The following is a 23686-nucleotide window of genomic DNA, read 5'->3' as shown; positions in this document are numbered from 1 at the left end:
GGGCGGGCCGGGGGCAGCCCCGGGCCCGCTGCGATCGCTGACCCCGCCAGCCCCTCTCTCCGCCCGCCGGCTGCAGGGCGGGATGGGGGTGCTGGGCGCCGCGGAGAGAGGAGCGAAGAGAGCCGGGCTTTTTCCCACCCGTCTTTGCAAAGCAAAGCCGAAGAAAGTCCGGCACCGGCTCCGAACCGAGCACGGCAGCCCGAGCCGAGCTCCGGAGCCCTGTGCATCACTGCCCGCCCCCCGCCTCTCTCTTTACCTGGCTGTACTTGGCCTCCTGCTCAAGGGAGCTCTTCTCCAGCCCGTTCACGGCGTGCTGGGTCGGCGGGTGGAAGCTGTTCCGGCCCAAGCTGCTCCATTCCTCCACCTTGGGGCTGGGGTAAGGCGAAGTGTCATTCACTGCTGGAAAACAAAGGAGCGGGAGAGAGGGAGTTAGAGGCAGAGGCTGGCATTCGGAGACGGAGATGGCTTTGTCTCGGGATGGAGACGGCTCCCTCTCCCCATGGAAGGCAGTCTGTGGGGCAGAGCTAAGGGGAAACCGGTCCCTCGCCCGCCACACCTCGCTGAAGCTCCCGGAAGCTCCTTGAGAGGGTGATTTCGTGGGCAGAAGGGAGCCAGCTCCCTCCGTGAAACCTGTGACAGCAGAGATCAGCAACCCAGCCCGGAGGTGGCTGGCTCGCTCGTCCCCACGTCCCCGCACTGGCGGGACGGAGCTGCCGCCCGGCATTTATCCCCCAGGATCTCCTAAGGGGTATTTACGGGAACCGCCGTGAGTGCATTTGTGAGTCAGAGGAGAAACGATACTCCGTGATACAAACGGACCTGACACGCCTGCAGATGAGCTGAGCTCCAAACACTTTTTGGGAGAAAAAGAAAATGAATCATAAAATAAACAAATAAATATATTTTTTTTAACTAGGGAAATAAAAGGATAAGAAAGCGGGGAGGAAAATAAGTAACAGTCCTATTATTTAGATGCCTATCAGCCGCGGCATGGGCATACCGGGATGTTTTGCTGGCGGACAAATTCCTCGAACGGCCAAATTCCCGCACCGGGGAGCCAGGGGAGGAGTAGGGGGAGCCCTGCCCCGCGCCCGGCCGCACCGGAGCCGCCGTGGGAGGGGGCTTTCCTGCGACACCACCTCGCTCGGCCCCTCGCCGTGCTGGGGAAAGGCACAAATCTGAAGTTGTCTTAAGAAATTGAGCTCCCTCGGCGAGCGCCCTTTTCTGCTGATCTCACACTTTCCCATGAATAGGGGCTTCCTTTCCGTGTCAGCAAGGTCAGTTTACCCTATAAATCAAGGGCGAGCAGCCCGCATCTGCGGCATCGGCCACTCCGCAGCCCCGACCCTCTGACGGGAAGGGGAGGGGGGAGATTTCACACTGCGGAAAGATGTGTGCCGCTGCGGGGCTGAGGGAGACGAGACAGATACCGAGGCACCCGGCAGCACCGTTAGAGGCCTGCCTGCCAATGTGGTGTTAATAAAGGAGGAACTCAAAAAAAAAAAAAAAAAACCACAACAAAACAACATAAACCCCAAATCCTAAATTTCTCATGCTCGCATTCTTTTTAATGTTCATTGCCAACACTACCTAGAGATTGCCTCAGAGATTGCCAGGTGTGTATTTGTTAAAGTCGACTCAGAAACAAGCACATTTGTTTGTGCCAGTGAGGACTAGGATAAAGTTTATACCGTGAAAGGCAAAGAAGAACAAACTTACGTTTTCTGCATGTATACATATAAAAAACCATACTTGTGCATGCCTATGTGTTGCTTAAAAATATATCACCTTTCTGATTAAATAAGAAGAAATTAAACCTGCAATGTCGAAAGGATCATTTTGCATTTGAAATGCTGGTAGAACTGAATTGTTGCTGTTAAAAAGGCAGCGAAAACAGATCACAGCTCCCACCTCTCTACTACTGAGAGAAGAATGGGACTCAGAAATCGCTGTAGGCAAAGGTTATTTTGGACTGTTGTTTTCAGTGACACTTTGAGTAACGCTTTCACTGTTAGCTCACTGGCAGAGAGCGAAATGGAAAAAATGTCCCTTGCTAGCGAGCGGCTGGGAGACGCGACGCAGTTTCCAGGCGGAGGAACCGAAAGAATGCGAAAGGGATAAAAGAGGAAAATCTTGGGCCTTTGGTTCTCGTAGACCACCGCTTCGGAGGAAAACACACCATCAGAATGAAAGCAATTAGATGACATTTGAACTTCCTGCCGAGGCAAATTTGGCCTGATTGCGAAAACTACAGAAAATTGACTTCTCAGTCACGCCAAGGCAGCGCCCGTGACCGGAGCGCGGCAGCGAGCCCCGGTCGGGACCGGGACCGGCACCGGCACCGGGACGGAGCGCGCCCTGGTGCCGCCGCACCCCGGGCCGTCGGCTCGGCGAAGATCCGCACGTCCCGGGCCAGGGCGGCGGAGGTGACGGCCCATGTGTCCTGCTCGCTGGCCCGCCTGCAGCCCACCCAGGCCCTTCGCTGTGCCCGCGTTCCGAGGCGCATCCTGCAGTAAGCTCAGTGCCCTGCCCGTGCCGGGGAGCACGCCAGGGGTTTCCCGGATCAAACACGAAACCACCTTGCGACCCTCGGAGAGGAGAGAACCCAGGAGCAGGGCACCGAACCCCTCCGGCCCTGCTTGGCTGCCTTTGCGGCCCCGGCTGCCCCCATTTCTCACCTTGGTCTGTGATGGAGCGGATCCCCAGGATGTCCGTCACCGAGTGAGAGGACGGCCACGTCCTGGGCATGGCCATGGTGCTGGGGATCGCGGGCACCCCGGGAGGGGTGGACACCTTGGCTCCTGCAGCAGCGATGGGGCTGGGGTAGGGGTAGATGTGGTTGTAGGACAGAGCAGGCTGTGGGGGCGGCTGGTGCTGCTTGTAAGACTCGTAGTGACTCTGCTGAGACAGGTTTCCGATTTTGTTGCGGAGGATGCGGCTGATGGAGCTGACCGACGGCACGTTGTACTTGTCACACACGCCATCGGCCAGCAGGCGATCCCGGATCTCCCAAGCGAAGATGCCCGGGTCCCTTTGTTTGTAGGTCCGGATATGTTTTACCACCGTGGGAGTGGTGACCCGAGGCTTGCTGCCGCCGATAGCCCCCGGTAGGATGGAGCCGGTCTCGTTGTAGCGAGCCAGGATTTTGCTGACACAGCCGTGGGAAACGCGGAGCTGCCGGCTGATGTCACACGGCCTGATACCCAGTTGCGCCAGTTCCACAATCCGCAGCCTGATGGCATTGGGCAGGGGTCTCCCGTTGACAAACACCCCCCCGAGCTGGTTCACTTCCCCGAAGGCAGGTTCTGCAAGCAAATGCACAAACACAGCCGTCGGACACGGCGGACGGCACAGAAGGGGGCGTCTGAGCTGCTCCTCATCACAGACAGATGTCACAGACAGGGACCCCCCCCCACCCTGGTCACTCCACGCACGCTTCTTTATATTAGCGGGATGCCCCGAGACTGAAGGAGGCAAAGGGGAGGGAGGAAAAGAAGTGAGAGGTTAAAAAAAAAAAAGAAAATAAAAAGAGAAAAAAAGGGGGAAAAAAAAGAGAGAGAGGAGAGAGACAGAAAAAGAAAAAAAAGAAAAGACAGAAAGAAAGAAGATCCGTGGCAACAAATGTCGGAGCTCTCCGGACCGTGCATCAAGCATATTCCCAAAAATAAGCACATTCCAGAGATGAAAAATGAGATCGCTCCAAGAGACAAGTCAGCTTTATTGCCACAGGAAAAAGGAACGCGAAGAAAACAAAAAGAAAAGGAAAACATCTTCTAAGACGTGGGGGAGGGGGAGGAAGGAAAAAGTAGTTGAGGAAATTCTTTTACATCTTGGGAGAGACGAGGGCAGCGCGGTGCTTCTGAGTCGGGACTAACTTTTTAAAGACCGTTCCTGGTGCTGTTAGCGCCTTTCGCTTAACAGCGCGATTACACTGGGCTGTAAAACAAGCGTGTTAAAATGTTAACTGCTACGATCGGTGTCAGGAATAATATACAACGTGTCACGGGCTCCAGCCATCCGCTCGGCTGCGATCCTGCCTCGCACTCGCCTAATAACACTAATAACAAGCCGACCAGTCATTAGCTCTCTCTCTCTCCCCTGCTCCTGACCCTCAACATGTTCTTACAACTTGTAGGAACACGAGCAAAGTCAATAAGGGAGCCGCGGCGGTGGCAGATGACTGCGCACGGGTGCTCCCCCTCTCTTGACAGCACTTGAACCCTCCTGCGGCTCCCGGCCACTTACCCATTCCTCTGAGCGGGACACCTCGAGGCCGGCCCTAAATCCCAACGGATCCCTATGCCCGGGAACCGAGTCCCGGCCTCCTGCGCTCCTGGCCGCACTGGCCCCGAGCCTCTCTGATCTCCGCTGAGGAGGGAACAGTAACGTGAGGAAGAAAAGAACTACAAGGAAATCTACATCCCGACAAGAGAGCCTTGACTTCTGCATTTCAACCTCAGGGTAGCGTGGGCAGGGCCGGGCTGGGCCGGGCCCATGGCCCACCGCCCCCCCGAGCCCGCCCCTGGGGCGGCCCCACGGCCCAGCCGCCCTCCCAGTGGCCAGGGGAGATGACGGACAGCGCGGCGGCCGCGGCGGCGTCGGGGCCGTGCTGAGCGGGGCCGTGCTGAGCTGTGGCAGGGCAGCGCTCGGCCGGCGGGGCCGGGGCCTCGGCAGGCAGCTCCGCGGGGCCGCGGCACGGTCGGCGGGCAACGCAGCGCCGCCCTTTCTGGCCCTTTTCCCGGACTGAGCAGCCGGAGAGGGGGCTTCGAGGCTGGCAGAGCGGTTCCCCCTTTCCCCGAATGAAGCAGAGCCATGTCTTCACACACACGCACACACGGTTTGCCCGCGTTGAATTTGCTGACCGCGAGAGAAGTTCTTCGTGGGTTTGATGGCTTCGTTATAATAAAACACCTTTTCGCTAACGAATGTTTCGCGGGCGGTGTACGAGAAGACCGTGAGCGATGAGACTTGCGTCATTTTTGGTGAAAATCACCAGCCGGTCGGGAAACGAGCTGCAATTTCCCTTGCCTTGGGAGGAGACGGGACGGCGCTTGCAGCGCCTGGCACTGGGATGCTGCGTTCTCCGGCCGCCGCACACCGGCACCGGGATGCGCTCGCTGCCCGGCGCAGACCGGCCCCGGGTTTGTTTTCATCCCCACACTAATACTGCACAACGCTTAACCGTAGAATGTCAATGCCTCGCAGCTGAGTTCAGCTTTATAAAAGGCACTGATACATATTAGTAATCAAAAGAAAAACAGATAAAACTGGTAGGAATTAAAGAATGTGTGGGTCACGGCGTGTATGTGGAAATGTTTGGTTTGGCGGTGCACGGATCCTGAGCTGATCTTGTGTGTGTGCGTCTTATGCCCTAGGTTACACAGTGTTGCACACAGAGATCATGGGCTCTCAGCTCCAGCTAAGGATTTGTCTTGGGTTTGGGATTTTTTTTTTTCTGTATTATTTTCCTGAGGTTCTTCTTTGTCGTTTATTGTTTGGGTTTGTTTGTTGGTTTTGTTTTGGTTTTTTGTTTTTGTTTTTTAATAGAGTCTCAAAGGTACAGACTCTGTAAATTAAATAAAACGTGACAAGAAATAAGGCGGTGATCCTAGTGCACAAAATATCACCAAGTAAACCACAAAATTTACGTCGCTGGTGTGTATAAACATTGTCTCGATATTATTTTAATTGAAATGTAAGATATTTTTGGGGAAAAAAATTGAGCGAGATTTCGGATTCTGCATATATCGCAATGAACATTCCTAACTGTGAAGAAATAAGATGTTGCAGGAGATCTCCCAGAAATTAGCGGCATGTTGTAAACGTTTTGTGGTGAAAAGAAGGTGGTCATGGCTCTTTTGCAGGTACTTCCATTTGATCGAAATATCGGCGGATACTTGTTTTCTCCACAGGGATTAAAAAACCAAACAAGCAAACAAACAACGACAACAAAAAATACACTACCAAAAATCCATCAAGAAAACCAAACTAAAAAAAACTCTGAGAAAACCAAACCACCACAACAGGAACTTTTCTATGGCAGTTTTGTGGTTACTTCAAAAATATGAGTTGCCCTTTCAGAATATCGCACCTGTGGTGCTTGTTCAACCTGGATAGAATTATCTCTGATAAGGGCAGCACTCTTCACAGCCGCGCAAATGCCACTGTCCGAAAGCGCAGGCAGTAGTACTAGCAGGAGCCAGAACCCCTTTCTGTGTTGTGAACTGGCCTCCTTTGGCTATTTTTAAGGCAGAAGGCATTGAACTAGTGGGACCCGGCTCCAGCCTTAATTAAGTTATTTCTGTAATTAAACAATGAAAGGGAGTGTGAATCCGTAAAACTTCCGATCCGCTTTAACGGGGTGTTTCTTGTGGAAGCGGAGTTTCTTGTCGGGTTCCCTGGCAAGGCTGCTCTCCCTACAGCGCGTCTCCCCAGCCCGGCGGGGCCTGGGCTGCTCGCCGCCCCGGCCACCTGAACACGCGGGACTCCCGTTGCTTCGGTCCGGTCCAGGGCCGTGTGCCCGGGGAGCATCTCCGGGAGCACCGGTGCTGTAAGCCCGACCCCGCCGCTCCCGGACCCGCTCGGCGCCTCTAAAGCTCCCTCAGGGTTGCTGGGATGCTCGGGCGTGACCCTGCGCTGCTCTCCCACGCTGCCCGGGCAGCTTCTCTTCCCATCTGTGTCTATTGTGTTCACAGTTGGGTCCTTCTCTTCCCCCTCCGCCGTGTCCTCCAACCTGTCTGTTCCCCCTCCTTCCCTCTCCCACCCCTCCACCCTCGAGCCCGCCTCTGATCTCCTGGATATTTTGTTTCTTTCCCTTTCTCAATGTGTGTTCCTGATGTGGTCCTGTCGGAAAAGCTCGTTTACTCTGCTCGGGTCTCTAGTGGTTTAAGGATAATGTTTATCAGAAGTGAACGTGCTCAACTTGTTTCCATTCAACTGCTGAGTGTGGGCTGAAATACCAAAGGTCAGATCTACAGTGAGTCGGTAGAGGGCAGGGGGAGACGAGAGGAATATGAAAACATAATATACAACAGACTGTTGATCGCTTCTGACCTGCCTGGCAAAAAGATTATTTTTTTCAGGTAGGAAATCATTGTGGAATCGGAGGGGAAAGGCGGCAGGGAGGGGAGGGCGGGGGGAGCGGGGTCAGGGTTTTCTAACCGGGGAAGGGCACACGTGCCCGGGCAGGGGGCTCGCCCTGAGGAGCCGGCCGCTGCCCCGGCACGCACCCGCGCCCTCACCGCAGGGTCCCCCGGCCTGACGAAGCAAACCGGGGGAGAAGCTGTAAGAGATTCGAGCCAGTGTCAGACAGGAGCCGGGCTTGCCCTTCCATTGCTTTCCCTCCGTGCCGAGAGCGCCTGAGCGGTGCCGTCACGCACGGCGCGGCCGGAGCCGCGGCTACGGGCAGCTGGTTCTCTCGGGAGTCGCTGCCCTTGTCTGCCTTCTCCCGACACTGCTGCGTCGCACAGGAGAGCCAGAGGCGCTCCTCTTCCCCTCCTTCCCTCAAATTCTGCTCCCTCGCCCTCTGTTTTGTGGAGGAGCTCCACAACACAGACTCGCCGTGAGCTGCCCGCTGCAGATCGCGGGTACGGCTGCGGCAGCCTCGGTGCGCGGCCGTACCGGCGAGGCGGCCGTCCCTGGCTGCCCCCGCCCGTGAAGGCCTTCTCCGGCGCTTTCCGGGACCGGCCAGGCCTCCAGACAGTGCCCAACCTCCCGCAGCTGAGAACACAGCCCGACGCTGTGGTTTTCCACCGCTCCGGCAGGGCTCCGCTGCGCTCACTTCGGCGGGTCCTGCTCCTTCCCCTTAAAGCCGCCGTCATGAGGCCTTTCTGTGCCTCGCTCTGCTCCCCAGATGCCTCCGCTCTCCCCTTGTGGGAAAAAGCCAGACAAATCCAACGCGGCACAAACCACCCCCCCCACCCCAGCCCCTCTTTAAAGCTGCCGATTTTTATTGATTTTTTTTTTTTAAGGGAGGAAGGAAGATAACCTCCTCACCTTCCTCGAGGGGAATGGGCTACTGAAGGGCTATTAAGGCAGAAGGATGCCCACATGGTAAGGTATTGTGTAAGCAGAAGGCCCCCGGTCCTTCCCGAAGGACACAGTTCCCCCGGCCGTGGTCGGGTGGCCGCATTTCCCGAGGTGGCGTGGGGAAGGTCTGAGGGGCGGACGTGGCGGGGCGGCCGGAGGGACTGTCGCAGCTGCCTTGTCTTCCCCGCCCCTAGCTCCTGCCATGCGGCTCAAAGCCGCGAAATCCTCCCCCGGAAGCGATGCAGACAGTTTGGTGGGCAAAGAACATCTTGGAGCCGGAGCAGGGGTGAGGGGATAACGCGGTGTGGGTGCCGGAGGAGATTTTGGACGCCTCTGAAGGGCAGGCAGGGAAAAGAGGGAGAAGGCAGGTGGAAGGGTAGCCACAACCCAGCGAGAACCTCGAGTTTTGTCCGGAGGTGACCCATCCTGGAGGGAAGGTGCTGTGAGAAACTGAGAGAGATGAGACCCACAGAGCTTTGAAACGGGGCTTTCATTTTGCACAGAGCTATTCCTACACGTGAGAGTATAAAATCCCACGGAATCTCCGGGGATCATCCCCGTTTTCTGCAAGGAGCCAAACGCAGGATGAAGGGGCCTCCACGCATCACTGGCTGCCATGTGCGTTTCCTTGGGCCACAAAATAGCTGAGCGCAGTAGGTTAGCGAGGGCAGCGTGCCTTAGCAGGCAGAGGGAGAGGCTGCGGGGCCGCCCGCGGTCCTGGCTGACCTCGCTGCCCACGCTCCCCTCCGAGCCTGCCAGCCTGAAAATACCCGGCCTGACCCCCAGCTCTCAGGTGTGCTGACCCCCCCTCGTAGCCTGGGACAAGAGCACATGCACCGGCAAAGGCTTGTGCGAAAGAGAAGGGGGATTTTCACGGAGAGACGTCCTTTCCAGCCGGCACGCGGCTGCAGATAGAGACCACTGCAGATAGACAGAGACCACTGCAGATAGACAGAGACCACTGCAGATAGGTAGAGACCACTGCAGATAGGGACCGCTGCCCCTCAGCAGATCCCGAATCCCTTGGCGACCCCCGGCCCCAGCCCTTCTGCAGGGGCTGGCCTTGTTTTCAATTTTTCCCCTCTTCGGAGGAGAAGGGCCTTTTGAGAATGATTCTGGCACAAGTTGCTGATCCGTCGATGGTGGATGTTGCATTTCTTGTTACAGCCTGCTACCTTATTTTAGGTCGCTAAAAAACACCGGCTTATACATTTGTGTTTGCATAAACTGCCCGCGTTCATTTACTTGTGATTCCGGAGGGGAGGGTGGTTTTACCCTAATTTAATTAACGTAGTACTCGAACATGCACGGAAATACACGCAACATCTCCAAAGCTCACACAAGCTGGCAGGTAGGGAGGGAGTTGTATTGTGTGCGAGTGTGTGATTTCAATTTTAAGAAATTATTTTAACGTCAGGGACGGCAGGACAGAGAATGGAAATATAACTGGATTAAATTTTGTTTAACAAATTTTCATCAGATACAAACGAGCTATGTCTGTACATTTCCTGCATATTTATGAAGTAATGATGGGCAAAATACAATCGGGTCTTGGAGTCACTTTGGTTGTCACAGACCCAAAATCTGAAGAAAACGAAACATAGCAAGAAATCGAGAGACAAAGTTTTCAGGTGTCCTGCTTTTGGGATAAGGACACAACCTCCTGCAAAGCTCTCCTCCCTGGCGTCCAGGGAAGCTCAGCTTCAGTGGTCAGAAATGCCCACTCGGGGTCGGGCTGTGTCGGGGGTTGGGCCGCAGCCCCCGCTCGTTCTCGAGCAGCTTCTCCCGCCTCTCGGAGCCGCTCGTTCTCGAGCAGCTTCTCCCGCCGCTCGGAGCCGGCTGGTTCCCAGCTGGTTCCCGGCTGGTTCCCCGCTGGTGCCCGGCTGGTTCCCGGCTGGTTCCCCGCTGGTGCCCGGCTGGTTCCCGGCTGGTTCCCCGCTGGTGCCCGGCTGGTTCCCGGCTGGTTCCCCGCTGGTGCCCGGCTGGTTCCCGGCTGGTTCCCCGCTGGTGCCCGGCTGGTTCCCGGCTGGTTCCCCGCTGGTGCCCGGCTGGTTCCCGGCTGGCTGGTTCCCTGGCCCGGCGGGGCTCTCAGTCCCTAGGACACCGCGGGGAGCCGTCCCCCGGCCTGGTGAGAGAAGGGCAGGGTTTGTAGAAACTCAGACAACCCGTAGAGAGTGACTACGGGCATTTGACCCGTTCTCAGAGAAAGGAGTAGACCCGCAGACCCGGTTACACTGTCGGGGTTGAGCCCGCCGTCTCGGGTCCGTCCAGAGCCTCTGCAGTGAGGGCACTTCACTGGAACACGCTGGAGGCGTGTGAACAGGTGAAATAAGTGCACAGTAGTGCTAAACCGGAGAAAGGCCGGGGGCTAAGGACGTTCCCGCGGACCAAGTGACCAAGTTTCCCCCGCAAACCCCTCCGCACCCCCGCCGCTGCCGAGAGCCGGGGCTGTCCCGGTTCCTCTCCCCGGCTTGGGGAGTTCCATCTGCTCTGTCGCATCGGTGCCACTGTCATGTCCCTTTCACCCTCTCTTGAATATTCAGATCGAGGTCAGGGGGTTTAGGTGGGGTGTCTTAATGATGTGTTAGCTGCTTGGACAGATTTAATAACTTTGCCGCCAATCGTACTTAGCAACCCTTCTGGAAACCAGACAGTGTCTCATTAGGGCTTTCCTGGTGCAAGCATTTGACTTGAGTGAGCCGTGTTGAGCTAATTTCTATTTGCACTAGGATTTGTTTAATGACATATAGAGGAATAGACAATTCTCGTGGACCAGACCATAAAGCTATAGAGGGCTAGATTTTAAAAGCATATTTTGTTCTAATAAAGAAATCGGGTTTTCATTTGTCACATGTTACATGAATTTAGAGTAAATAAAAAAGAGATAACACTATTGTTCTGCCTTAAATTATAGGAACCAATTGGGAATTCCTAGGCAATTTTCCCCGTTTCTGCCTCTGCTTCTACATCTAGTACCAGTGCCACCTACAGGAATAATTGCATTTTCGAGCTACTTTCAAGTAACCAGAATTCCGCGTTTGAGAGTCCTGGTAGCTCTGTCGTCTTCCTGGACGCACAGCAGCAAGTCTGACTTCGACAGGCATTAGGTTTTTTCGCGGCTTTTGTTTGAGATCACGGACTGATGCAGGTTCTCTCGTGTGTACCACGGCAGTGGGAGTGACGGAGCCCTTCCCGCGGGAGCCCGGGAGCCGCAGCCAGCACAGGTGAGGGGCAGCACCGTCTGCTCACACCGAAGCGTTCCGGGGGTCGCTGGTGATGTCCCGCTCGGAGCCGGGGACGGGGCCAGGCAGAGCTCCCGCTTGTGCCGACAGAGCCCAGCACACCTAAGGATACGGGGAACTTAGGAACTCTCCTGCACGGCGGCTTAAGTCAATGCCGGATTATCTCCTGGCTGTGTTGTTAGGAAAGGCAGCTGTAAGCCAAGCGCGCCCCTGGGGACCTCCCCTGCACACTTCGCTTGACGATTTATAATGACGAATGTCTTACGGTGGAAGAATAATTATCCCCTCCCTCGTCTCTTCGGCGGAGGAGGCCTTGGCTGCCAGGGAGGTTCTCCGTGCAGTCCCAGGGAGCGAGGCCGAAGGGTTCGGGGGGCTGGGGAGAGGGACGGCGAGCACGGGCACGAAGCTGGCTTTGCCGGGGAGGAATCCGTGTCCACTAATCCTTTCCCACGGTTAACCCGATCCCCTAAATATTTGGTTTTGGGACCTAAGGCCGGTGACAATCCTTCCTGACCACGCTTGGAAGTGCATATTTTCTTTTCCTCGATTCTTTATCTTTAAGGGTTTCCAGTTCCTACAGCTTTGCTTGTGCAAAAACACTATCCAAAAATGTGTACACGGATATCTTCATCCTATGCATTAGGCTCTTTGATACCCTGTTGTTCTGGACCTCCGAGATGACCTGGGGTCCTTCTGCAGGTGGGAACATCTGTGTCATGCAGCACACAGAACACAGCTGTCCTTCTGGGCGAAAAAGGGTTGCGTTTTCCTTCAAAACCATGTCTTCCCCTCCAAAACGTTGTCACAAAACTCCGAGTTGTTTGTTTTATTTTTTCCCTCATAGAGTAGGAAAGGAAGAGAAGAGAAGAGAAGAGAAGAGAAGAGAAGAGAAGAGAAGAGAAGAGAAGAGAAGAGAAGAGAAGAGAAGAGAAGACTAGCTTTTTGATCTATGCTGAAAGGTTTGTGGCCATTTTAATGTTTTACTGCCTGTAGAAAACTCGGTCATTACCGCCCTGAGGGTTTTTTCGTTGAGATAATAAAACGGGAACAACGCCCCCCACACATGCCCCCAACAACAACAACAAAAGGATACGAGAAAAGAGAACCGAACTACCCTTACTCCCTGTCCCATCCCCTCCTGCCTTGCGTGGGTCCTCGGGGGGCCTCAGCGTCGACCCCAGAGGTGTCGCATTATTGATGCGAGTGAAAACACTTTACTTGCGATATGAAATAGCCAAGACGTAACCGGGCGCGGGATTCACTATCACTTGCGGAGTTTCATAAAGTAAACGAAAGTTTCTTCCTCTCTGGCTCAAAGCTTTTGCGATTAAATTCAATAGGGTTTTCTTACACGGCGGATCCGGGGTCGAGCCCTGCCCGCTTACACCACGCGTGGAAATGAAAGTGTTATCCCACCACCGCTGCTGCAAACCACGCGAGTGCCATGTTGCGGCAATCCCCAGCAGCCCGCACCGCCGCTCCTCCGCCAGAAGCGCCTCGGGCACAGCCCGGGGGCGGGAGGGCCCGGCAGGCCGGCGGGACGAGCACAGCAGCCCGCGGCCGCCGAGCATCGCCGCGCCCGGGCTAGCAGGGCAAGGGGCCGCTTTTCGCTGCCCGGGTTTCATTTGCAAGACGGTTCTCTCCTGCAGCTGCAGTGTAATGTGAAGAGGATATTAATTAATATTAATACCACCCCCCCACACCCAGATAATTTGCAAAGTTGAGGCGCCGCAATATTTAATGCAGAATAGTGCTGGAAATATTTTTTTCCCCCCTTTGGAGAAGAACGCTGTTGCGAGAAGATTGTTGCCCTTCGCCACTGCCTGCCTAAACGGGACTCGCCTTCTGGGAAGGGCAGATTCCCTTCGGCGCGGAGGATTTCTTTCCCCTCGGGATTCTGGCAGAGTCAGAAAATGACATTTCAGAGCGGCTTCTCCACGAGTTTTCTGCCAAATGCAGCGATAACGAGTGACCCAGGGACGATGCGGCGCCAGTCGCGCTGCTGAGGGGCATTTCGGCTTCCCCGCCGTGCTGTGACTCTGCCCTCGTACCCCTTTTCCTGCACACGCTGATGTCCTCGTCCCAGAGGCTGTCGGTGTCCCACAAGGGCATCTCCCTGCTAGCACCCCCAGCCAGCCCCGAGGACGAGGAAGATGGGCGGCCCGCAGCCAGCAACACGGGACGTCGGGTCCCTCTCTTGTCCCCTCCTGCAGCTGATCCAAACCCCAATCCCGGCTACCGCCCAGGAAAAAGGCGCAGCAGGACCAGGGCCTGGGCTGCAGGAGCTCCCAGCTCCCGGCAACTGAGTCCCGATGGGAGGAATTCCCAGGCTGGAGAGCCGGATACGGCCTTTACGGTCCGTGTGTCGTCCCTAAAAGTGTTCTTCCACCCGGTGTGCAAGAAGCCGACCCACACACACTGCCCTGGGATTGCTATCAGCCGTGAAGCCGGAGGGAAGAAGGTGAGGGGATCTTGCTGCGTCCAGCACTGTGCTGAGCACCGAAGCAGAGCCTCGGCAGCTATGGGCGTCTCCACGCTCCACGGGGCTGCTCGCTCTTTGCCGAGGCTGAGCTCCATCGGGAGATCCCAGGGCCACCGACTTGGCCCTGGCACAGCGGCCATGTCACCGGCCCTGCTGCTGACCACCTGCCCCCACCAGTGCCCTAGGCTTGCTAGTGTTTCTCTTGACAATTTTCTCATCACCGGGGATGAGATTTGAAATATCCCTGCGTGAGGCATTTGTCTTCGGGTGTTTTAGTTCATCTCTGAGCACCTAATAAGGCAGAAAGTGTTCAGCAACGGAGGAGGGAAACATAAGGGCTATGGGAAGCATGGCTTTTTCCTGCTGCTTGGAGGAGACCTGTACATTTGTAACCAAAATGTTTGTAGGAGATGTATGTGATGGAGAAAAGGGTAATGCCAACTCCTCCAGAGAAAGTTTGCTGGCAAGAGGTCCAAGAATAACTGCTGTGAAGGACCCCGTGTGGCTCTGCTGGAGATGCTGCATGGCGACTTTCCACAGCCCTGGACCAGGGCTTCTCTCCATGGCAAAGGTCGATGCTGACCCTGTATCAGGGGAATCACAAGTGTCCTCGGCAGGAGGCTAGGCTGGAAGCTCCCCCTCCAGGTCTGTGCGACATCTACCGAATTTTCTCTTGGCTTTCCAGACCTGGAACCATGGCCTAACCCAGGCGAGTGACCCTTTACCTACCTTTACCACCTGCCAGCACTCCGCAGGGGCAGCATGGAGTGGCCGAGGTGGGGCTTGGGCGCAGATTCATTGATTAGTTACCTTATCTATGAACTCAACAACCTCTCGGCAGTTTGGGAAATTCATCTCAGCTGCATTGTCAAAACATGCAGATCTTTGTCCGACATCTCTCTTACTTCATCCAGAGTTCTGTGAACAGCCTCTTCAGTCTCTGGATGTCATGGTAGGAGCCACATGGTTTCTATCTCCTCCTTCACATATATACAAACACCCTCCACTTATAGTAAGATAGAATGTCACTTAGGGGAAAAAACCAAACTACATGCAGTTGTTCTGCACATTTGAAGGGGTTTTTGTTCTTTGTATGCAGATAATTTAGGATGAAGGCGGGGGCTTCCATGCCATTTGAATAAAGTACCCTTTCTACCTTGTAGTTTTTGACCTATACTTTCCACTAGTGAATTGCGACTATCAAAAGAAAATAATGTATGTATTATAAATCCCAGTCTTGCTAAATATAGTTGCAACCCCAAATACTTGCAATGTTGTGACTCGAAAAATTAATTTAAAATAAGAAAATAACTGCAGTTGAATTATTAATGTATTGGTGTTGCAAATTTACAATCATTTTGTATTTGCACTGTTACACCAACACAGAAAGTACAAAATATGCTATCAAGATCAACTTCCTATATTAATAACAGTACAACTTTCTTTTTAAAAAATACGGGTATTTTCTTCAAGTTAAAAATTTCTCTGCCTATTCCCTTAAATATTTATATGCCTACATGCATAAAATACAGTTTCTTATTTGCAAACAAATCTGAACATTCTCTTCGGAGAAAAAAAATGTGAAAGAGATAGAATTACATTGGGAATATGTAATTTAAATGATAAAAAATATTTTTAGTTTGCCTTTCAGGAATGCTTTTTTAAAAAGTCAGATATACTTTTTGTGCTCGTACTGCCGGTTTGTATTTTCTTTGAATGTACAGATGCTCACGGAATTTCGTCTTTAGGTGTATGTATCTGACTCTATGCAAGCAAGTGCCCGCTCGTTGGGTTAAGGGACAGGTGTTAGGACGTGCAAATTCACTGACAGTGGCGAAAGGAATTTACAGGCTCAGGGCTCTGTACTTGTGCATCGGCGTGGAAAGGCCGAGCGCAGGAAGTGAATGGCGCTTGCTCCAAGGGCCCGGCTGTGTGGGGAAGTCGGACTCCCGCCGTGACACTGAAGGACCGCACGGGCTCTTCTCCGCAAGAGCATCATTCCCCAGCCTCCCCAGGTGACACCCGCCCGACGCCAGCTCAAGGCGACCGCATGAAAACGGCGTGAGCCTCTCCCCTGTGCCCCGCTTTCACAGCGGCAATTTCCCTTCTGCCAGTCCCGCGGGACGCAGCTCTGCTTTTTGCAAAGGAAGGGGACGCAGCGAAGCAATATCGGCTGTGAGCGGGGTAAAATCCGCTATCGCTCGGGGTTTTATCACTTCGGAGAAGCCAGCTTTTTGAAAGGAAAGCTGTACGCTGGATAGTCTCACGTTGCGCACCCCATTCCTCATCTCCCCTCGGAAAGAGGAGCAGCGGGGGTGAGGCATGGGGACCGTTCTGCCTTGCGCAGCTCGGCTCCGCCGGAGAGCAGACCCCTAACCCCGGCTGCGGGGAGCAGAGAGAGCCTCCGGGCCGAGAAATGTCCTCGCTTTCTTTCCCGGCTGTAAGGAGACCGGGGTGCGACAGCCCTTTCCCATTGCACCATCCATAAATAGGGCGTACAGAAATAATAGAGAGATAGGGTTTTGTGTATAAGCACACGTGTATGTGTGTGTGTGTTTCCAGCATTAGTGGACGTTTTTCTGAGAGCCCGATGTGGTTCCTCTCCCGGGAAATTTGCCGGAACAACCAGAGCAGCCTTTGTCCCGGCTCCCGAACTGATGCTCCCCGACTGTGCGCTTAAACCCAACGTGTTTTTTCCTGTTCGTTTATTTTCTCTTGGTGGGCTTTTGGACTCCTTAAACAAGCTGCTGGTAATATTCTTAAATCCCTTCTGGCGTCAGAGGCAAACTTAGCAAGCGCAGGCACTTCTGCCTGTTTTTTCCATCTCCCCTTGAATTTCTGAGGCGGGTGGGAAAGGGGTGGGGGTACGATAATGTGGACAGAGAGGGAGACAGGAACATATTTTCTTGAGTCTGGAGAGTGATACCTCTCCCGGCCAGAGCCTGCAGTCGCTGCAGGAGTGGGCGGCGGCTGCCGGGCCCGGCTGGGGGAGCCCTCCCAGCCCCCGCCGGCTGCAGGGGCAGCTCCGCTCCGCCGGTTTGCCGAGGTGCTGCATGCCTGGAGAGGCTACTGTGCTTCTCCTGGAATATTTCTACACACTGCACGGTAGGAAAACGTGGTCTGCGAGAGAAATGGCTCTGCGCGCACCAGCAGGAAAGGAATGCAGGTACATCTTTGTTCCTTAGGGAAATTTAGTTTTATTCTCTTGCTAGGCTGATTTTAGGAGTGATTAACGATTTGTAGCAATACTTGTCCCTTCCTCCTGATCAGAGATCTCTCTGGGAGCAGTCACCAGCCTCCAAAACGGGTCGGACCTCGATTCCCCCCGGACGTCCCGGAGTAGAGGTGTGACACCCAGCTGCCGTGGTTTTTTTGTTTGGGGTGATTTTTTGGTTTTTTGTTGTGGTTTTTTGTTTGTTTTTGGGTTTTTTTTGTTTTGTGGGGTTTTTTTTGGTTTTTTTTTTGTTTTTTTTTTTTTTTTTTTTTTTTTTTTTTAACAGGTCTTGGGAAAGCACTCCTAGGGGAGAAGGAAACAGGTAATGGAAACGCCTTCTCCAGGCTTTGAATCGCGGTCAGTACGCCTGCCCCATCCAAACCAGGATGCTGCAAGCCTTTGGCCCACCAGGCAGCCTCTGGGTCCCGCCCAGAGCAGGGACAAAGGGTGGTCCCATTGTCTAGAGGTGGCTGCAGCAGCACCAGATCCCTACAGCTCCCACAGCCACAGCTGTAGCATTCCCCTTCTGTCTGCCAGCCATCCTCTTAAAGTGCAACTTCACATTTAAAATTGAGAAGCATCTCAGCAGCTGCTCTCAGATTGCCCTGAGCTGTGGTTGGAATAACTGGGGAGGAAGAAATTCTCTGAGTTTAATTGTGCTGGGAATTTTCCACTTTCTTTTCACTGGCAGAAACTGGTTTTTCTCCCTTGGAAAGTATTTCAGGCCTCTGTATGATTAAATTAATCTGCATCATTTGTGATGGGACATTGCAGTGACAGAGAATAAGACTGTGACTTTCTGGTGGGTCATGGCAAGGCTGCAGGCATTGTAATGCAGAGAGTATTCATACACCAGAGGGCTCTTTCTCACTGACTCCTGTCCTGTGTCCCCTCTCTCTGTGGAGGTAATACTGGGCTGAGGACATTGTTTATATCTCCCTTGTATGGTGGAGTCAACCACACAATATTTGAGAATAACTAGTAAGTTGTTAGAGACAGATTCAAGCCTCATTCATCTGGTGTATGGTGCCATCTGCTTGAAAGAAGGCAAATACTGTGTTGATAGTGGTGGAAATGATGGTGATTCCCTTATTTGCTGTAACACAAGACCAAAGGAAACAAGATCAATACACTCCCAAGGAGCAGGTTAGCTCTCACTGACAGCAGGTTTTTCTTTTTTCATTCTTCCCTCTGCCAGTCCCTGGATTATAGTTTTAACTTTCTGATTGCCCTCTTTCTCTGGTATCAATATTGCACTTGAATGAGATCACTTACAACCAAACCAGGGCTCCTCTGCTAATGCTAGTCTCTGTCCTTCAAGCCCATTTTTACTTTACCAGCCCTCCAATACTATGGAAGTCCTGTAGTCCTTCCTGAGACCCAATGAGTCACCTCGTGAAGCACTTAAGAAATCTCTGTTTTTTTTTGTTCTTTCTTCAGGTCATATTTGTCTCCCTGCAAAGATGCAAACCTGAAAACATTTGCACTGATCCACTGGGCAACAGTCCCTTCAAGCTGATCACAGTGCATGGAAAGAAGAAGCCCTCCCAGACAAACTAGTATGTTAAAGCCACCAAGGTGATTTACTGTGCCCAGCTGTCGCAGAAGGCAGCCTTCCCTGCACTGCCAAGGGAGTGTAGAAGCTGTCTGGCATTTCATGCATGATACCTAACACTAGCACAGTCAAGCCCAGGTTTCCAGGTATGTTCTTTCTGGGCTTAATTCTACCATCATGTGCCAGAGCAAGTAGTATCTTATTCATCAGTAAATTTCACTCAGTCTTAGTCAGGGAGATGGAATTGGTCCTACAAGAGCAAAAATAGCTTTTTACTTGCATCCTTTCCAACACTCCCTACACGACCTTCCCACCACAATAGCAAACAGAAGCTCCCAGAAAGCAGCAGCAAGTTCAGAGAGATATGGCTCCTCACCAGTTTGAATTTTACCAGGTGGTGTTTGCTTTAAGACCTTGAGCTATAATATACCCATGCTAGTATTGAACTCCTGGGAAGACATGAACCCTTCAATGCAATGGAGAATTAAATAGTTTTAAACATACTTATCTAATGAATACCAGTACTGACTTTTGTGCATGCTGCTTCTAACATGAATCTACCTAGTCTCTGCTTTCAGAGACCAAATACTAAAATGACTTATCTTCTAGACAAGAAGTCCCTATGTTTGATAACGGGAGTGGATTACAATCTCTCCCACTCTCCCTGTTACCCTTCCTTCTGTTCCTGCACTTAAATCTGGACATGTATGGACAGGAAGAGGTTTTGTGCCTACCAGCAGCTACAATACTTGTGTGAGTTCTTCAGCCTGGTGCATGGTGATCAAGTCAGGCTGTGGGTTAACAGCTGAGGAACTGGGCACTGCACCTCAGTACCAGCCTGCTCTGGGTGCAAGGGCTCATCTCAGGTCTTTCTGAAATACTTCTCTGACTTTTTATTCTCTTTCATTTAGGTCACATCCAACTCCATATTGCAAGGTGCTGAGTAACAGCTTATGATCCCTATCAAGTAATGGCTCCAGGGTTTGTTTACCAACATCCACTGGAGACTCCAGCTTTTCTGTAGAAACAGAAACCGAGCCCAGGCTTATCCAGGTATCAAGCTGTCACATTCCTTGGGGCCTGTAGAGCAAACTGGCCTTTGTGAAGAATGTTTACCATGACTGCAAGGCAGCTGTGTTTAGAGAGTGGTTTCAAGAAAGTCGAGAAATAACCAGTAGGATTTCCATAAAAGATTTATACCTATTTTAAAGGGAAGAACAACTGTTCATCAACTGGAGCTTTGCATCCATCACGGTGAAACAGCAGTGGTGAGACTCAGTTAGACAAGGATGCAGGGAAGTCCTCAAGGTCAGCAGAGGTCTAGCCCAGGTTTTAATTTATCAATTATTTCAGGATCTGTTCCTGAAACATTAATAGATAATTGGTCTAGTCCTGATCTCTGTGCCCCTGCAAACTATTCTCTCCCAGTTTTAGGTTTTTAGAACCTTTCAGCTTTAGGTTCTTACTGTATGAGCATTGTGCCTGCAGCCTTTTTGACTTTTTGCAGCTTCCAGCTTACCAGCTGTGGAAAGATATGCTGTCAGATTTAGGATACAGGAGAGAGCTAGTCACAGAGGCTTCTCCCAGCTTCAGGACAGGAGTAAATTTTGCTATAAGCAGTATCCTGTGTGTAAGGAATTCTGCCCATTTTCTTGTAAACTGCAGCACCTTTCCACCCCAAATATCTCCTTTTCCATGCCCCCAAGTACCTGATGGAACCAAGCATAGCACATAAAAGAGGATTTAGCAAACCATGAGGAAGCTTACTAAGGATGTGTCTGGAGGATGATTTTTTCTTCCCTACAAAGACATTGTAGGAAAATGCCTCCTTTGGGGGAACATTTTAAAGCTTAAATTAATCACCTCCTTTCAGAGTTGAAACTCTTTTCATCTCCTGTAATTGACTCAAGATTTAAAAATTTTCCAGACAAAAAGTTTCAGAAATTTTAATGTATGAATTCTTAATATTTCTACTAAATCCTTTGCTTGTTTCCTTCTATTTTAACATAATTGACAATGAAGAGATTCTTGTTTCACTATGACCTTATTATCTATTTTTGCTGTTGACATATTTATGACTAAAACCTGAAGTAATCATTACAGTAAGACTAGTAGAACTGCAAAAATTATATTTACTACCCAAATGAAATACCCAAATATAACAATAAATAAATTAAGTAACTCAGATAAAAGATTTATTTTCTCTGTATGAATGTAAAGTGCAATATTTTAGAGACTGTAGGGCCAAGTTTTGCCTTACGATTCACCTGCTGTGTGTTCCAGAGCGGGTAGGAGCTACCAAAAAGTATGAAAGAGGATTTATACTGTACAACAGATGACAACTGTCTTGTAAGCCCAAACTCTCACAGCTTATGCCTTCACTCTGAAGTTCCTTGAGACAGTTATTTGATTTATGAAAGTCCAGTTGGTAGCTGGCAAACACATACATGCAAAGAAGCCGCAGAAGCCAGCAGCAGCCAAACACAGGCATCTGAAGGCAGAATTTTCTTTATGAAGCAAAACTGGAAATAATTCAATAGTACTCCCTTACCCCTCCCACAATGTCCCAGCACCCCCCTGCTGCTCTATCCGCTAAGTAACTGCAGTTCAGGATGTGGAAGGGAGGAAAATCAGTCCCCAGCTGTTTCTGCAGGGTTTCACTAGGAGGAGCCATACGATGTGTAATGAATGTGCAGAGCTGTTTGCAATTAGTGTACATCCGAACTGCTCCCAGGGCAGCATTTCTGCTACTGCCATTTATCTTTGTAATAAATACTTTTCAAATAGATCAGAAGGTAAAATTAACACAAATTACCGTGATCCTTTGGTTTCTCAGTATGCTATTTTTATAGACTTCATTCTGCCACCAAGAGGACAGTAACTCTAATTACCACATCACATACACCTTATGTAGCACCGCAGTATTTTGTAAAATGTTTCTACATCTTCCTCTATATTTAGTACAACTGTGAGCACAACTGCCATGATCCTACCTAATTATTCACCTGCAGTAGAAACAATTATCAATAATAACATTATGGTCAGTCAAGAGTGGGAGGATGACTTATCACTTGAGTTCCACAGTTCATCCCTAGGGTAAGTAAATCAAAGGTACTGAAAGTGGCACAGACTAACCCTATTCCACGTTAGAAAACACAGGGGAAATAAAGAATGAATAATGAGGGGGACTGCCTTTGGAAGGGCATTTACCCTACTGTTACCACCATGTTCCTTCAGGAAACCCAAAAGTCCACGTGGGCACATCCATAGAGAAGACAGCCACAGCTCAGCCTCCTGTTCTACCTCTTGGACTGCTGTGTCCCTCTGAGGTGAGTAATGCTGCATGTCTCCTTCTAGGTGCAGGGGTACAGGTCTGTACCTCCTTCCCACTTCTGATGAGAATTGTTTCCCCAGGCAATGCTTACCACTTTTCCCAGCCAGTAAACTCCTGAAGGCTCATGACAGATGGGTGGCAGTACCACATGCAGGAAGAACAGCAGTCAGTAACTCTAACCTGGCAGGGCACACGGCTTCCAATGTCCCAGAGCCTCAAGGTGTCTGCTACACTCTTCAGAGAGTGGAGGGAAGCTCTGCTGTTGGAGTGATTCCCAGTGATGGTGAAGGGGCATTTACTTGTGTGAGCTGGAACTGTGTGAGTAGCTGACCCCAGGGGGGACCAACAGACATCAGCATCAGGAGCCTTTGCTGGGTCACCTTCACCCATAAGAGGCCTGGAAGGGCCAGTGAGTTACCCACCAGAGTTATTCCACTTTTTTTTCTGTTATAAGAACCACAGGTGAGTTGTTCAAAATCCCTAAGTGTTTACTTTTCATTTCTGTACTGTATGAGAGAGTCCACACTACATAAAGATGTAAGAAAACAAAAAAATAAATATCCCATTTGCATATTTCCAGTGCACACAAAGGCATTAAGTTTCTTGCAAAATTAGAAGAAGTCACATATGTGATTCTTGGAGTACTTTTTAAGGAAATAAATTGCAGATTTTTTTCAAAAGTTTAAACATTCTCCTTACAGTGTGTTGCTTGCAAATGCAGGCTGGGGGCTTAGATGTCTCCCTGGTTAAATCTACTGTATTATTTCTGTTTTCAGACAGACTCCATTGAGATCTCTGTGAAAAGAATGATGTGACTTACCAGTATCATACAAGATGTTCCAAGAATATCAGCAAGGCACTGGAATATGGCAAGGGGACTGGGGACTTTCCTGAGAAGGTTGTACCCAGTGATGGAAAATATATTTGTGTTCTTACTTTAGCACAAGTGTCTTCTATAATGCTAAGGTTTGCTTTCAAATAAAACATAAATTGCACATCTGGTTGGAAGAAATAAATGCAATAGTGCTTCAAAGACTATCTGTCAGGCTTAAAAAGCAAAGAGATGAGGATTTATTGGTGTTTTTATTATTAACATAAAAGCCTTGGGACCTCAGTAGGCCAGGGTTATAGGTAAATATGGGTTCTATTTTCTTCTTTGTTCGCCTTAGCATATTATTAGCATCAAGCTAAAAAAGGATCATCTGAATGTTAATGTGTTTATTATGTGCACATCGGTGCTAGCTTAATCAATACACAGATGTAGAAGACTGTAGAGAAAAATATGAGCTACAACTATATTCATCATCTTAATCATTTCAGACAGCATCTTCATTCTGGAGATATTATTTGCTTAAGAAATCCCACTCTTGTACTTTCACAGTCTTTCAAGGCTTTTGTGAAGCAGCAATGGGCTGCTTCCGTGCAAAGGCTTGGAATGGACATCTATTTGCAAGTGAACAAGCAATGAAGGAAGTGAGAGTTTCTAAAATAGATTACTTATAAAATTAAAATTTTAGGAAGCTTGGGTAAAAATAACATGTCCAAATCAGCAAGTATGGGGTGGCTTGAAGACATACACATTAGATTTCCTGCCTAAGCTGCTGGTGACTTCAGCCTCCTTTCCAGGAGAAAATTAGCCTATGCAATGCTGTTAAAGCCTTGCATGAGTCACTCCAAAGTGTTGGAGGGGGCTGTACAAACCCTGGTCCCCACTTCTCCCAAAAATTGTCTTCAAGAGGTTCAATTTTGATGTGTCAGGACTGGGTTGAATCTTTCATAGGATTTAAATCAAATCCTTGGCAACCACTCTTCTGATTTTATAACAAAATCT

The 23686-nt window shown here is 51.0% G+C and overlaps 1 protein-coding gene and 1 long non-coding RNA gene across 3 annotated transcripts in view; one reads left to right on the top strand and one right to left on the bottom strand.

The window, feature by feature from the left end:
• Positions 1-4309, bottom strand: part of PAX9 (paired box 9) — an 18526-nt gene extending 14217 nt beyond the window's left edge. For both annotated transcript variants that reach the window (XM_039705196.1, XM_039705197.1), the window contains exons 1-3: positions 4246-4309; positions 2679-3305; positions 257-399 (exon numbers count right to left, since the gene is read on the bottom strand). In XM_039705196.1, coding sequence (XP_039561130.1) covers positions 257-399; positions 2679-3305; positions 4246-4249 — 774 coding nt within the window. In that variant the 5' untranslated portion in view covers positions 4250-4309. The remainder of the gene's footprint in view (positions 1-256; positions 400-2678; positions 3306-4245) is intronic.
• Positions 4310-12141: 7832 nt separating this feature from the next.
• On the top strand, positions 12142-21845 carry LOC120500509. Its single transcript, XR_005627113.1, has 4 exons — positions 12142-12229; positions 18407-18667; positions 19433-19574; positions 21759-21845. It is a non-coding gene; the product is annotated as an uncharacterized LOC120500509 (long non-coding RNA).
• Positions 21846-23686: the final 1841 nt, after the last annotated feature.

The sequence above is a fragment of the Passer montanus genome, unplaced genomic scaffold (assembly GCF_014805655.1).
Source record: "Passer montanus isolate IOZ18808 unplaced genomic scaffold, ASM1480565v1 scaffold18, whole genome shotgun sequence".
Taxonomy (NCBI): Eukaryota; Metazoa; Chordata; class Aves; order Passeriformes; family Passeridae; genus Passer; species Passer montanus.
The sequence above is the reverse complement of the archived record's forward strand: the minus strand, read 5'-3'. Positions and strand labels throughout refer to the sequence as shown.